General features: G+C 33.3%; 1 protein-coding gene across 1 annotated transcript; it reads right to left on the bottom strand.

The window, feature by feature from the left end:
* Positions 1-388: 388 nt before the first annotated feature.
* On the bottom strand, positions 389-15245 carry LOC114329851 (ATP-dependent Clp protease proteolytic subunit-like). The gene is made up of 3 exons (XM_028279107.2): positions 15031-15245; positions 9205-9455; positions 389-795 (listed from the first exon to the last, which is right to left on the bottom strand). Exons 1-3 carry the CDS (start codon positions 15228-15230, stop codon positions 425-427), a joined length of 822 nt encoding a protein of 273 aa, XP_028134908.2. The 5' UTR covers positions 15231-15245; the 3' UTR covers positions 389-424.
* Positions 15246-16982: the final 1737 nt, after the last annotated feature.

Here is a 16982-nt window from a genome sequence, read left to right as displayed (position 1 = left end):
GTATAGAGATCTGGAAATTAAAATAAGAAGACCATGGAGAATGCAAAGTACCCAGACGATACCGATTATTATGTCTACTACTGGAGTCATTCAGAAGAACCTCCTCGAAAACATAAAAAAGCTTGGTCTGAATGAACATCTTTATAAGACTATGTAGAAGGCTGTACTACTCTCGACTGCCAGATATATTATACGAAAATTTTTGGGAGATACTCCAGCATACCAAGTCACCTAGGCCTCGATAACATGGAAAGTGTCCCACCAGAGCTCAATACTTTTGATACCGTAGGTATCTGGGATGAGTCAATTTTTCCCTTTGATTGAGTGTGAGCCGTATGGCTAAATCTGGATAACCTAGAAACTATTAAAAGGAGAAAAAGGAAACGAATTCTTTCGAAAATATATTTTTTTATTAAACACAATATTAATTCTCCCTGGAAGGTTCTTTTTTAAGAACTGTCTTTGCAATATCAATAAAAGGAGGAACAATTGGGTTTTGATCCTGCACTTTATTCTTTATTTCCTTATTCGGAAGAGGTTTAGTTGAAACTTTATCAATTAAGCCAAATAATAGAGCTTCAGTTGGAGTCATAAAGTTATCTCTTTCCAAGCTGCATTCAACTTTTTCCACAGGCATACCGGTATGCTTTTCATATAGGTGATTAATTTGTTTCTTTATTTTCAGAATTTCCTCTGCTTGTATTTTGATGTCAGTAGCCTGACCCACTACTCCTCCAGATGGTTGGTGAATCATGATCCGTGCATTGGGTAATGAACTTCTCATTCCGGGTGTTCCTAAAACATTTTGCTAATTAGTTGAGTCATTATTATTTCATTGGCTATTTCCAGATATAGAACAAAATCGAAGCTGTACCTGGCGAGGTAATACAACGAGAGTATAACGAGAAGCCAGTGTAAGGGTTTATCAACATCCAAAATTGAGATCAACACATATTCATTTAATTCTTAAATGTACTAGAAACGAAACCAAAACATACGCATTTGTTTACATTTTAGTAGGTCACCTAGATTTGTTAGAAGCACCAGTCGACAATATTACATAGTCAACTAATCCATATTTTCGTAAGTCATAGTCAAGCTGAGTCGACAATATAAACAAACTACATGTTACAAGTTTGTTTATACAGTGCGTCCATAAAGTAACGCATAAATTCATTATTTCGTAAACCGGCGTCATTAAGGAAAAATCCCGAAACAAGTCGATTTTTATTTTTAAATTCCGATTTTTTGACATATATATCATACTAGTGAAGTCATCCATCTGGGCATGATGACGTAATCGATGATTTTTTTAAATGAGAATAGGGGTCATGTGATAGCTCGTTTGAAAGGGTATTCAATTCTCTATTCACTAATATAAACGTTAACATATTTATTTATACAGGGTGTTCAAAAAAACATTTTTTTAATTAAAATAATGGAGACAAAAAAAAGAATGTATGTAATTTATTTAATTCGAAATACGTTTTACTGTTGTCAGAAAACAGGAAAAACATGTTTATTTGACAAACAAATATTGTTTTTCGCTTAAATTCAATGTTAAAGCTGCCACCCACCTGCCTCTTGGCAGTTTGAACATTTCGTTTAAACGAAAATCAAATGTTTATTTGTCAAATAATTTTTTTCTCTTTACTGACAGTAGTAAAATGCATTTTGATTTAAAATAAATTACATATATTCTTCTTTTTGTCTCACTTATTTTAATTTAAAAAATGTTTTTTGAACACCCTGTATAAATAATTATGTTAATGTTTATATTATTGGATAGAGAATTAAATAGCCTTTCAAATGAGCTATCACATGATCCCTATTCCCATTTAAAAAAATCATCGATTACGTCATCACGCCCAGATGGATGACGTCACGAGGATAATATATATGCCAAAAAATCGTAATTTAAAAATAAAAGTCGACCTGTTTCGGGATTTTTCCTTAAAGTCGCCGGTTTACGAAATAACGAATTTATGCCTTACTTTATGGACGCACTGTATAAACATGAAGGCATGGTGATTCATTCTAATTCATTCGTATTATTAAAAAGAGCATTCTTAATCCAGATGCACTAGCAGATGGTTTTACCATGAGCACATCAACTATTTACTGTGGTCTTTATAGTTGGTAATAAACAAGTAGTTATAAATATTGTTTAATTCAGCAACCCCTATTGGTAGGGGGTAACTACCCCCAACTACCCTAAGATGTTTCCCGAGGGTGCATACCCGCATACCAGAATAACATAGTAGAAAAATCGAAAAGTAAATGAAGATGAATTCCCAATACTAACATACATATTTCTCTGACTATAATTGGTCTTAACCCTAATAGCACACGACGTCCAATGGACGTCCAAAATAGGTCCATTTTTGGTCCTAACGTCCATGGACTATAAATGGACGTCCTTTGGACGTCCCATGTTGGACGTCCTTCGGAAGGAATAAATATGGACGTCCTTTGGACGTCCGACGTTGGACGTCCTTCGGACGGAATAAAAATGGACGTCCTTTGGACGTCCGACGTTGGACGTCCTTCGGAAGGAATAAATATGGACGTCCTTTGGACGTCCGACGTTGGACGTCCTTCGGACGGAATAAAAATGGACGTCCTTTGGACGTCCGACGTTGGACGTCCTTCGGAAGGAATAAATATGGACGTCCGACGTTGGACGTCCTTCGGAAGGAATAAATATGGACGTCCTTTGGACGTCCGACGTTGGACATTCTTCGGACGGAATAAAAATGGACGTCCGACGTTGGACGTCCTTCGGATGGAACAAATATGGACGTATATATACTGGACGAAATACGGACAATTCCCTAATAGCACACGACGTCATTTGGACGTCCAAAATAGGTCCATTTTTGGTCCTAACGTCCATGGACTATAAACGGACGTCCCATGTTGGACGTCCTTCGGAAGGAATAAATATGGACGTCCTTCGGACGGAATAAATATGGACGTCCTTTGGACGTCCGACTTTGGACGTCCATACTGGACGAAATACGGACGTTTTATGAACGCTTATATTGGACACATTATACCAATTACGAGATCAAATAGCAAAATAATTCAATAAAATATTAACTTGCGTTAACTTTACGTTAATGAAATACAGTCAAACCTGTCACTAACGGCCACTAAAATGAAAGAACTATTGGCCGATATAGAAAAGTGGTCGTTATTGCCAGTTTTTGTAGCCTAGATATACAGTACAACCTGTGTTACTGGCCACCTGTACTAACGGCCAGTTTAAAAATTCCCCAAACCAATTATATCTAGACTACAAAAACTGGCAATACCGGTCACCTTTCTATATCGGCCAATAGCTTTTTCATTTTTAGCGGCCGTTACTGACAGGTTTTACTGTAATTAGTGTGGGGAATTTTTAAACTGGCCGTTAGTACAGGTGGCCGGTGTTGGCAGGGGGCCGGTAACACAAGTTTTACTGTAGTTTAAATCGATTAGATCGAAAGATTAAATCTTAATTCAAAATTGTATATTAAATTATTACAATTATAAAACTATATAGTTTAATATCCAAAACATGTTTTGATTTCATGTAATGTAATGAAAATCTTATTTGTAAATTATTGGTTACAATGTTTAACAACAGGAAATATTCAAGAATAAATAAAATAAAAGTTTCCCCTAACAACAAAACATTCCAGGAATTCTACTATCAAAGTTCTATTCCGTGAACATCTGATTAAATTATGGCTGGAAAGTTACCACAAGATATTCTATGAAAAGAGTACAATGTCCTCCTGGAGGGGTAAAATTTTCCATACTCTAAAGAGAGGCCATTTACTATTCAATTTGCGTTCATTTTCAAATTTGCCGCGCGAGTATCTATGTAGCGTCGCGTGGTCATTGGTCATCAAGTCATCAATTATTTCATTTTCATCATAAGATAACCTAAAAATTTAGTAAAAATTTTGATTGGAAAAAAATGCATCGATAAGGGGGTGAAAAATGGAAATTAGTGGCTTTTTTTGCTGTACTCAACTGTACTGTTTAGTATGCTAGTTTTGGCTATGGCTGGATCTCTTAAACAATTATGTAAGTATTATAAAATCCGTTTTCAATTTTCTTTATGAAACGAATCATTTATGGATGTATTACCTGTAAATATTTTGATTTTTAATTGTAAAGAATAGAAAAATTACTGTTCATTTTAATTTTTTTTAGAATCAGCTGAAAGTGGTCTACAAAAAACCAGATATAACCAAAATAAAGATATAAAAAGTGTATTGGCTAATTGGAAGAAACAACATTGTCCATGCATAATAAGTTATTACTTTATAAACAAATATTAATACCTAGGAATGGAACCTGGATATAATCATCAAGAAGATAGCAGGAATCCCGACAAACAACTTAAATAAGTACAAGAATATTGAGGAAATCCTCCTCGATACTACTGGGCAAACTAGAAGATTGAAGAGGACAAAGCCTTTTGAACTAGTTTGAGTGATAGGTGATAGTGAAAAGCAGAGCATAGTGCGTGATGTGGCTGTGTATGTTAGAATAGTGCACGATCTTGTTAGATTAGATAAGAGACGCTATCGGGTAAGCTCTTCATTTTAAGAAACATTAGTAATTTAGGTTAAATTAAAATTGCTCATTGGTCAGTTATGACCAGATTGCTTTTTTTATGTTTGGCAAAAAGGGCGTAAGTCAGAATTGCACATTGCTAATGTTTTGATGATTTCTGGACCAGCAAAAAACTGTTGTAGACGTAAACTGTATGTACCAATAAAAAGAGCCGATTTTTCTGGTCCAGAAATCATCAAAACATTATCGATGTGCATTTCTGACTTAAGCCCTTTTTCCCAAACATCAGAGAATTGTAATGTACAAATTCTCCTATCTGATTTTTCATGAATTTTGTAGGAGACGAAAAACCATTTTTAGGATCATCTCCTGCTTTCACATGTAAATTTTGACATGTCTTGTAGTAAATAGATAGTTGAATTTACTACAAAACATGTCAAAAAATATATGAAAACAGGAGGTAACCATAAAAAAGTTTTTAGTCTCTCTTACAAAACTCATGAAAAAACAAATCGGAGGTATGTCACATCAGTGACTATATCCAGGGAATGTCTAAAAAATATACTTTGATGTCCCAAGAACCAAATATAACCTTTATATATATACAGGGTGTAACAAAAATACAGGTCATAAATTTAATCACATATCCTGGGACCAAAAATAGTTTGATTGGACCTAACTTACCTTAGTACAAATGTGCACAAAAGAAAAGTTACAGCCCTTTGAAGTTATATATTAATAGCACCAAGGGCCTTAGAGGCCCATGGCTTGAAAAGTTTGTTTTTTCTTCATTTTCACGTTTCTTTATGTACTGAGATCTTCTCTGGCTTGATATGTGATTTTTCTCCATTCCTTCCTCTTATTCATTTTTCTTTTCTGACCCTGTAACACCATTCTTTCCAAATCTTTTTCGACCTCTTGCTTCCATCTATTTTCCGGTCTTCCTCTTCTCTTTCTTGAAGCTATAGTGTAGTTTAGTACCCTTTTCGGAGTCCTCGTTTTTGGCATCCTTTCAATGTGACCTCGTGATCTAAGTCTCTGTGCCTTTATCACTCATTTGAAGTTACAAAATGAAAAGTGATTTTTTCCAATGTATCGAAAACAATGTGCTTTTGTGCACGTTTCAATTTAATTATTATTGTAGTACCTACCATTTAAACAACGTTTTAAAAACTTTTTTGCCTCTTATTGCTTTTTCGAAAAGTCAATTTTTATCGAAATATTGTGAATATTTGTCAAATCCACCACATATTTGTATATGGTTAAGTACGATTATGGAGACTTGGTAATAATATGCAAACTTATTTATGCTTTACATTTTTAGGTATATTTTGAACCATATTAAAAAAGAAGCCAGACTCGATAAAACGTGCCTTATCGAAAAAATACAAAGAGGCAAAAAAGTTTTGAAAACACTCTGTTTAACTAATGGTACCTCAGTAATAGTTTAATTGGAACATACAACATTTGGGGGGTTTAAAGGAACAAAACCCCCATAAAATTTTTACGTGGACATATTAAAAAAGAAGTCGCAACTCGATAAAAACTGCCTTATCTGAAAAATACTAAGAAACAAAAATATTGAATTTAACTAATGGTACCACAATAATAAAATTGAATTGGAACATACACAAAAGTTTGGGAGGATTTAAGGGATCAAAACCCCCATAAAATTTTTATGGGGTGCACAAATTTCACCATAATTTTTCTTTAAGATATTCCTGCCATAATAATGCCATATGTCACATGTCCATTTTCAATAAAAAATCGCTAATAGTTTTCGATATAATCGAAAAAATCCATTTTCATTTTGTAATTTCAAAGGGCTGTAACTTTTTATGTGCATATTTGTACAAGGTAAGTTAGGTTCATTTGAACTATTTTTGGTCCCAGAATAATGTGATTTAATTTATGACCTGTATTTTTGTTACACCCTGTATATACAGCCCATTACGCACCACCTTAAAAATTGGGCATTTTTGATGTCTCGAATTTCCTAAACCTGTTGTTGCATCTAAGTGATTTTTTTTATAATATTCTAGCCTAGGCCCTAGAATATGTTACCTCCTTATGCTTGTCATGCACAGGGAGCTATACTGTAATATATATTATATCACATTACTATAGAGAGCGATATGATATAATATACATATATTACAGCATGACAAGCTTAAGGAGGTAACCTATAGCCTAGGCTATAATATTATAAAAACATCACTTAGATGGGACAACAGGTTTAGGAAATACTAGACATCAAATATACCCCATATTTAAGGTGGTGCGTTAATTTCTTGGAGAAGTGTATTGTAATTTAATGTAAATACTGTAATATCCAATAATTGTAATTTGATATAAGATGAAATATAAGTTCCTTAAAAAATATATTTTTTATTTCCCACAATACATTCTCCACAGGTCTAAATATCGTCGCTAGACGTCCACCGAATGACCTTCCAGGACGTTAGATGGATGTTCAGCAGCAAGACATTGGACCAAACTGGGACATCCTATGAATGCCCAAATGACGTCCACCGAACGTCCCCTCCGACGTTAGGTGGACCTCCATTGGACGTTTAACAACTTGGCCTTTGGACCAAAATTGGACGTCCTGTTAAGGTCCAATTCACGTCCCCTAGGACGTCCGATTAAGGTCCAATTTACGTCCGATTAAGGTACAATTTACGTCCGCTTAAGGTCCCATTTACGTCCGATTAAAGTCCAATTTACGTCCGATTAAGGTCCAATTTACGTCCGATTAAGGTCCAATTTACGTCCGATTAAGGTCCAATTTACGTCCGATTAAGGTCAAATTTACGTCCTATTAAGGTCCAATTTATGTCCGATTAAGGTCCAATTTACGTCCGATTAAGGTCCAATTTACGTCCGATTAAGGTCCAATTTACGTCCCCTAGGACGTCCGATTAAGGTCCAATTTATGTCCGATTAAGGTCCAATTTACGTCCGATTAAGGTCCAATTTACGTCCCCTAGGACGTCCGATTAAGGTCCAATTTGCGTCCGATTAAGTTCCAATATACGTCCCCTCGGACCTTAGATGGACGTCCAATGGACGTTCGGTAGCGCGACATTTGGACCAAAATAGGACGTATAAAGGACGTTCCTCGGACGAAAACGGACGTCCAAAGGACGTCCCTAAAGTCCGTGAAGGACGTCCAATGGACGTCCATTGGACGTCCTTGTGCTATTAGGGAACCAAAGCCATCAAATTAAATAAAAAAAGACATTCTTCTTCTTAAAGTTCCCTCTTCTATCGGAGGTTGGATATCATAATGGCTATGGACACTTTGTTGGCTGCTGCTCACAACAGTTGTAATGAACTACAGTTAAACCATTCTCTAAGGTTCCTCAGCCAGGAGATGCGTCTTCTTCCTATGCTTCTTCTTCCTTGGATCCTTCCTTGCATAATAAATCTCAGCAACTCATATTATTTCCTCTGGTAATGTGACCCAAATATTCCAGTTTTCCAGTTTTTATACTCTTTATAATTTCTAACTCCTTATGTAAACGTCGTAGCACTTCAATATTGGTAATCCTTTGAACCCACTGAATTTTCAATATTCTTCTGTAACACCACATTTCGAACGCTTTTATTCTTCTTATGTGTTGTCTCTTCAATGTCCAAGCTTTCATTCCGTATAGCAATATAGAAAATATGTAGCATCTTAGAGCCCTCAATCTGAGAGGCCACTGAAAATCTTTGTTTGTAAGCAGTGTCTTCATTTTTATAAATACTTTCCTTGCAGTTTCAATTCGGACTTTAATTTCTTGGCTTTGGTAATTTTTGGTCATCAACCCAGGTTCCTAGATATTTGTATGTCTTCACTTTTTCTATTTGGGTTTGCTCTATCATTAACCTTCCATTTCCATGTTCTGTTTTTGAGACAATCATAAATTTAGTTTTTTTCTTGTTTATTTTTAGTCCGTATCAAATGCAATAATCGTTAATTCCATTTAGCCATTCTTGTAACGATTCCAGGGTGTCTGCCATTATAACGGTGTCATCAGCGAATCTTATGTTATTTACTATTCTTCCGTTTATAGAGATTCCATCACTTCGCTCCGCTATCGCTTCCGGAAATATGGCTTCACTGTACAGGTTAAACAGTAGCGGCGACAGAACACAACCCTGTCTTACTCCTCTCTTTATATCAATATTCTCGGATTCTTGTTCTTCTATCTTTATATTGGCCTTTTGATTCCAATACAGATTGATGATAATTCGTAAATCTCGTCTGTCTATACCTCTGCTTTTCAATAATTCTATTAGTTTTTCATGTCGGACCCTGTCAAACGCTTTTTCGAAGTCGATGAAACAGGAATAAATATCCAGGTTCATATCTAAGTATCTTTAAACAAGACATATAAGGACCCAAAGACAATGTAAAGGAGAAAGATAGATGCCATTGAAATGTTCTGTTTAAGAAGAATAGCACGAATCCCATAGAACGGCCACAAGATAAATGATGACAATACATGATATCACGATGACCATTACACTGCCTCCGATGGGTCAGGACTGAAGAGAGTAACTCCCTCAATTACAATAAATTATAAATTTATAAAACAACAATTCATCGCTAAGCCTACTTATAACATTTAAAAAATCACTTACCTGCAGCTAACAATAAAGATGCCATACTGCAAGCTTGTCCAACGCACCACGTAGCTACTGGTGGTAGAATATACTGCATTGTATCATAAATTCCTAATCCTGATGTAATAACACCTCCAGGGGAATTGATGTACATATGAATAGGTTTAGAAGAGGATTCAGCTTGAAGGTATAAGAGCTGGGCAATGATCAAAGAACTGCTTATGTCGTTAATAGGTCCCATCAAACATATTATTCTTTCTTTAAGCAATCTGTAATTAAAGCGTTTTAATTATTTCCGTAGATACACAAATTTAATATAAACTTTGTTATAGATATATATTAACCCCTTATATCTTTTTAATGGGTCGGATAGCTCAGGCAGTTGAAATAAAAATTTTGGTAGTTCCAAAATGACACAAAATCTAGGCATCGGATAAAAAAGTTTATTTGAAGAAAGTGTATTGTTTTGTTCTACTTAATGGCGGTACAGGCTCGTTTTTTTAATATTGTATTTAATTACAGAGTAATTTCCACATACTAATATATTTTTCAAATTGGGCTCTGTACCGCCATTCTTTATTATATTACGAATACGTGTGCCAAATATCTCGAAAAAATATTCAAAATTACATCCGCAATCTTGGAACGTGTTTTTGCTACCTGTTGATCGCTACTGTTTCCTCTTAACTCTGCGATGAAAATTCAATATATTTTGATCAGAGCATCCTATCAACAAAACTACTAAAAAAGCCTTTTAAAGGTGAAAAGTGCAGCTTGCCTATGCAAGTTTTGAGTTTTGTCAAAAATGAAGTAGTTTCTATAAAGCTGTTAAATAAATATTAAGGTTTCATGAAATCCCTCTAGAATTTCCATTTTTCGAGGCTAATCTCCAAAACGTACAACATGAAATTTCGATTTTGCGTTTTGACCACATTATAAAGATATTTGAAATATGTCTAAAACACGCTGAATTTAAACTTTCGCATTACAAACGATCTCATGTCACGGAAAAAGCTTCAACGAAGAAGGCGTTGGGTGGAATTTATAACTAATGTTGCGTATTTCGAAAAATGCACTTACCTATGTAATACAAAAGAAGCAGTTTTAAACGTTTGAGATAGTATGTAATGTGAAAGCTTAAATTCATTGTTTTTAGGCATATTTCAAATGCCTCATATTTGTTGCTAAAACTCAAAATCGAAATTTTATAATATGTATATGTATGATTGGGCTCTAAAAAATTAAAATTACATAGTGACCAGTCAATGGAAATAAATTTTGGAATTGTTCAACAAACGGCAGTTCCAAAAATTAATAGAATTAGAACAGACTCCACAACATAATACTGCAAGACAAATTTTAAGATTAATTTTTAAACGTGAATCAGGTCTGAATATACAGGTCATTTCATTAATAATTTGAAATGTTTTATCTGTTGATTTCTGGGCTCAAAATATTAAGGTTTAACACAAATCACGTAGTCCGAAAATGCTTCCTTGAGCTAGATCTTTTTGAACATGGCGTCTTATAACTAGTATTTTTTTATTATCTCCACAACGCTTCTATTTATAAAAAAGGAAACTGTGTCGCCTATTTATCTACTAGAGATAAATCGATTCCATAAATTGAGAATTTCTAGTACCGATCATAGGCGTCCCTTTTGGATAGGGCAACGGTTATTCTATCGCATAACTTTTAAGCATTTTTGACACCGGTTTATTAAATTTTGATGTACTCTAGTATCTACTAAAAGGTACTCTTGCTTTAAGTTGGTAGGATACACGTTTTCTAGAAAAATAGGTTTGGAAATAATTTTTCTCGTTTTTGAATTTGAAAACAGTTTGAAACAAAATTTAAACAAAAACGGTGTATTTAACCGACTTGAAACAATTGTAACTTTTAGTACTAGAATACCTCCTAATTTAATAATCTGGCGCCGAAAATTCTTAAAAATGAAATACACAAAAACTATACGATAAAATAACCGTTGACCTACCCAAAATGGACGCATATGCCCCGTACCAGAAATTCGCAATTGATGAAATGGACTCATCCCTGGAAGATAAATAAAAGTACCAGTTTTCGTTTTTTTTAAATAGTTTTCTTTAAAAAAATGTTTTGAAATTAAAAATATGAAAAATTTTCAAATTGATTTTTCTAAAAAACGGTGTATAATGCCCACTTAAAGCAACAGTAGCTTTTAGTACTAGACCACTTCCCAATTTAATAAGTAGGTGTTAAAAAGCTTAAAAGTTAACGACAAAAACCCTACCCACAACGGACGCCTGACAGGTACTAGAAATTCACAATACATAGAATCGATTTATCTCCAGAAGATAAATAGGTATACCAGTTTTCGTTTTTCTAAATAAAAGCCTTCTGTAGGTATTTAAAATAAACTAATCACAAACAATTTTTAAAGAGCTCTAACTCCCTTAGGAATCATTTTCGGATTAGGTTATTTGGGTTAAACCTTAATATATTTCTCCCAGAATTCTACAGATAAAATATATCCAATTATTAATGAAACACACTGTATATTATAGCAAAATGATCTGCTTTTCAACATAAAGAAGAATTTTCAATTCTACTCTTTAGTTTACTTAATTCATGTATTTTTAGGGAGAATTTACAAAAATGAATTTCATGATCCCTTCTCAATACCTAAAATCTTTAAAAATTAGTTGATATCCCCCACATAGTATAATAATACTTATAATATCTACTAATAAATTGCTTTGCTCCGTTATAAACCGGGAGATATTAACAGAACTTCAACCACGATTTTCTAAGTTCTGCTCTTTGCAATACTGGAAGGTTAGAAAAGGTACTTACAATTTATGGAAAAATCCACGGGTTTCCTGTGACATTTTCCTGTGAAAATTAGATTTTCTATGAGGAAAAAATGGGGAGTTGCGATGAATTACGAGTCCTGCCATATCCATAGAATGACAGAATACTATCAATTTTATGAAGACAATTTTTTGGGCAGGAGGGTTGCAAAAGGACTAAGGGAGTATATGGATATACGAACATGTAATGAAAATAATGAAATTTTCATAATTTTCTGAGTCCTGCCAACTTAATAAATTAAACATAATTATTTGAAAATGATCGAAAAAAATGTTGGTATGACGTCTCCTAATGTTTAACTGCACTTGTCTCTTGGAAAATTCTGTGGAAAATTTTCACCCTGGTTCCGTGATTTTCTGAGTCATAAAATAAATTTGATTATAAAATAAATAATTTAAGTAGACAATATTCAGAATGGCAGGATGTTTAGTTACACCTTTTTTAATAAACATATTTAAAAAATGTGTAAGGAAATTCGTGGAAAGTTACACGATTTTCTGAGTCATGCCATTTTGGACATATCTCAAGAATGTTAATATAAAGCTATTTACAAAGAGGCAGGATGGTTGTGTAGTTATTTCGTATATAAAAATAAAATTTTAAGTCAGTAAAATTATTACGGGTTGTTATACAAACATATTCATATCACCAGAATTTTCTGAGTCATGCCATGTCAGGTATGCTTAAAAAACACTAATCTAAAACCGTTTACAACGTGGCAGGATAACCGCAAGGATATTTAATACGTAAAAATAAATTTTTATATCGTTAAAAGGATCGTACGGTATTAAATATTATTTTCCTGAGTAATGTCTCGCATTTTTACACACCTTTCAAATCTAATACCAAACTGTAACATATTTATTTTAAGCGATTATTTGTATCTAAGTAAACGTAATAAAAGTAATAGGAAGAATATCAATAATTTTACAATTAATTGGTTATAGTAGGGATTGTACCTATTATACAGGGTGTCCAGAAACTCTTCTAACAATCGAAGCCCGGAGATTCCTCAGATAATTTTAAGAAAATTTTACTCAATTCACCTCGTCCGAAAATGCCAGGAAGCTAGAGCTCTTTAAAGATGGCGTATTCTAATTAGTTTTTTTTTAATAGCTCCAGAACACTTCTATTTAGAAAAACGAAAACTGGTACACCTATTTATCTTCCAGAGATAAATTGATTCCATCATTTGTCAATTTTTAGTACCGGTCATAGGCGTCAGTTTAGGGTAGGGAAACGCATATTTTATCCCATAACTTTTCTGTGTCTAACTTTTAAGCATTTTTTAACACTGGATTATTAAACTATGGGGTATTCTTATACTAAAAGGTACTCTTGTTTTAAGTCGGTAGGATACGCCGTGTTCTAGAACAATCGATTTGAAAAATTTTTCGGTTTTTTAATTTGAAAAAAAAATAACTTGCTTTAATTTTTAAGCATTTTTGACAGTAGAGTATTAAATTATGAAGTATTCTAGTACTAAAAGTTACTCTTGCTTTAAGTCGGTAAATACACCGTTTTTTTTTTATTTTTTTCAAATTTTTCTTAAATTCAAAATACGAAAAATTTTGAAATTGATTTTTCTACAAAAAGGTGCATCCTACGGACTTACAGCAAGATTACCGTTTAGTACTAGAATACCTCACAATTTAATAATATAGTGTCAAAAATGCTTAAAAGTTAAAAACAAAAAAGTTATGCGATAAATAACCGTTGCCCTACCCAAAACGGACTCCTATGACCGGTACTAGAGATTCGCAATTTATGGAATCGATTTATATCTGGAAGATAAAAATACGGACCAGTTTTTGTCTATCGAAACGGAAGCGTTCTGGAGATAAAAAAAAATCTAATTAAAAGGCGCCATCTTCAAAGAGCTCTAGCTCCATTAGGAAACATTTTTGGATTATGTGAATTGTGTTAAATTGTCTTAAAATTATCTTAGGAATCTTAAAATTATGTATAGGGTGTTCAATTAAAAAAAAAACATAAGTTTGTGTCACCCTGTCAATACGGGTAGCCCTGTATATTAGAAAATATTTTTAAGTTATGATCCTCTCTTTGCCCCACGTTTTACCTAAATATCTTTTTTTCGTATCTCTTACGACAACGAGTAATTGGACTTTGTCACACTAATGCCCCACCCTGTATACGAAATAACTATAAAACCATCCTGCCTCTTTTTAAATAGACTTATATGAAGATTCTTGAAACATATGCAAAATGGCATGACTCAGAAGATCGTGGAATTTTTCACGAATTTTCTTACAAATCTAGGACTCCTGTCGTCTTACAAGAACCGTTTAACCTTCCTGCCGAGTACCGAAAAAGTATTGATTTTATTTGAGTATTATAACTATTTAAAGGCAGGACTCAGAAAATCACGGAATCATGGTAAAAATTTTGCGCATAATTTTCCAAGGGACAAGTATACTTAAACAATAGGAGACGTCATGCCAACATTTTTTTTTATCATTTTGAAATAAATATGTTTAATTTATTTAGTTGGCAGGACCCAGAAAATCATGAAAATTTCATTATTTTCCTTACATGTTTGTATACATATATACTCCGTTAGCCCGTTTGCAACCCTCCTGCCCAAAAATTTTCTTCATAAAATCCATAGTATCCTGTCATTCTACGATTATTGCAGGACTCAGAAATTCATCGCAAAACCCTATTTTTATTTTTTGGAAAAATCTAATTTTTACAGGAAAATGTCACAGAAAATTTGTGGAGATTTCCACAAATTGTAAGTACCTCGTCTACCCTTCCACTATTGCAAAGGGCAGGACTTAGAAAATCGTGGCTGAACTTCTGTATAATATCTCCCGGTCTATTATATTATCTATACAATATTCTTCACCTTAACTGAAATTCAAATTATTCTCTTAGTATTAGCATTCTAAGATAAAAGAGCATGTACCTATGGCATGCTTTTCAAGGCATGTAAAGAATCATCTCATGATAAACCATGTAAAGTATTACCTGGAATATATATCAAATGCCCTTTCCCCTCTACTAGTCTGTTCAACAACAATCGGCACATGATGAAACGCTGGAATATTTGCCATTGTAGGATTAGAAAGTCCAGCGAATTCTAAAGATTTTGAACACAATCGAAACATATTTCTACGGACCATTTTCAATTTAGAAGTTACTTCTTGACATATGTTAGTAAACGTCATGTCAGCAAAATATTTGTAACATTTGTCAAAACCTTTAACGTTTGCGGCTAGAAACGAGCCCCAATGGCGAATAGTGAAAAACAAACTACATATTATATATTATAAATATTGTATAATACCTACTATTTCCACAGTACCAACTGTGTAGTAAATTTTGCAGTTAACTTTTTTATTAATATGTACGTTGAAAAAATTTTGACTTTCAATAAAATTGAGTAAAAGATACTATGTGAACAACCATCGATACCAGCTTAATCCAAGCCAATAAGAAGAGAAAGAAGAAGAAAATATCTGCTCACAGTCAATATTAATTGTAACTTACTATAAAAAATTATCCAAAATTTTGCATTTTATCAACAAAACAAAACTATATCAATTAAAACAAAGGTTTTAAGGTTTGTTTTTGAAATTTTTTAGTCGTTTTTACAGTAGTTAAAATGATGAATATACACTCCCAATATCCATGTTTTTTATTCTTCTTTTTTTAAATAAAGTAGACTGTAAGTTTATCCCGCTAATATAAATGAGTGGTAGGAACTTTTGTGTTGTAGGTGTCCTATGACTCCGTCAAAAGTTTCCGAGCTAAGTAAACCGACTGTACTATCAGTACATAAGTAGATGCTACAATATCAAATTTTGGTTCCGTGGGTTTCAAGAATGACTCAATGGTAGCTACATTGCTAGACATTACTAAACTTTTGGAAGCAGGAACTCAGTGAGAAATGGTCCATACGCAGAAGAAATAAATGTTATTTCAAGATACTGTCAAGTACCTAGGAATCCACTTTGATAGGAGATTAACTTGGCAAAAGCACATTTTCACAAAAAGAGAAAAACTAGGAATAAAATTCCGAGAAATGTACTGGATCATCGGTGGTAAATCTCAACTATCACTTGAAAACAAACTGCTGAGATATAAAGCTACAATAAAAACCAGTGTGGACCTATGGTATCCAACTTTGGGGGACAGCCAGTCAAACAAACATATAAATACTGCACAGATTCCAGAACAAAGTCCTTAAAATAATGCTGAATGCCCCTTGGTACGTGCCAAACTCTGTGATAGAGCAAGATCTCTATGTGTCATCCATAAAAACAGTAATAGCAGAATATTACAAAAAATATACCAAGAGACATATACAATATATATAGTATAGTTTATATAGAGAGAATATATACAATATATATATATATATATATATATATATATATATATATATATATATATATATATATAGATTATATAAATTTTTAATATTGTCTGTTTATCATAATCAGCCTATAAACTCCCACTTAAAACAGCAACATAACCTCATACAGTCGACATACTCTGAAGTTATATTAATAATTTCACATATTATGTACAGTTCTTCTTCTTTTTTGTTTTTGGTTTCGCTGCAAGGCGATTACCAGCACGATTTATAAGCGATCTTGACGTAGTCTGGTTCTAAGCCATACCAAAATCGCTGACTATGTTCTTGTAAGGAAGCTTTTGATGAGGTGTGATGATTATAATTAAATGAGATTAATTGGGTCAGGTTAAGTATGATTAAAAATTAAAACATAAATTAAATGACAAATAGCAACATAATATAACACGGATACATATAAACAGTTGAGCCTTGCAATTTGTAAGCTTATTTTGTTAATTGCTAGAAAACGCATTGCAGTTTATAAGCTTATTTGGTTAATTGCAAGAAAACGCATAATTACATTGACTGATTCTTCCGTTAAGGAACTTAGAATATTGTA

This window comes from Diabrotica virgifera, chromosome 7 (assembly GCF_917563875.1).
Source record: "Diabrotica virgifera virgifera chromosome 7, PGI_DIABVI_V3a".
Classification (NCBI taxonomy): domain Eukaryota; kingdom Metazoa; phylum Arthropoda; class Insecta; order Coleoptera; family Chrysomelidae; genus Diabrotica; species Diabrotica virgifera.
Note: the sequence above shows the minus strand (reverse complement) of the source record. Positions and strands in the feature narration are given on the sequence as shown.

What these genes read in the sequence shown, in the direction of transcription:
- LOC114329851 (XM_028279107.2), bottom strand. Translation starts at nt 15,230, where the DNA reads ATGACGTTTACTAACATATGTCAAGAAGTAACTTCTAAATTGAAAATG. An exon ending in GCATTTGATATATATTCCAG is followed by an intron (nt 9,456 to 15,030) that starts GTAATACTTTAC and finishes CTTTAATTACAG; the next exon opens with ATTGCTTAAAGAAAGAATAA. An exon ending in ATCTTTATTGTTAGCTGCAG is followed by an intron (nt 796 to 9,204) that starts GTAAGTGATTTT and finishes AAAATGTTTTAG; the next exon opens with GAACACCCGGAATGAGAAGT.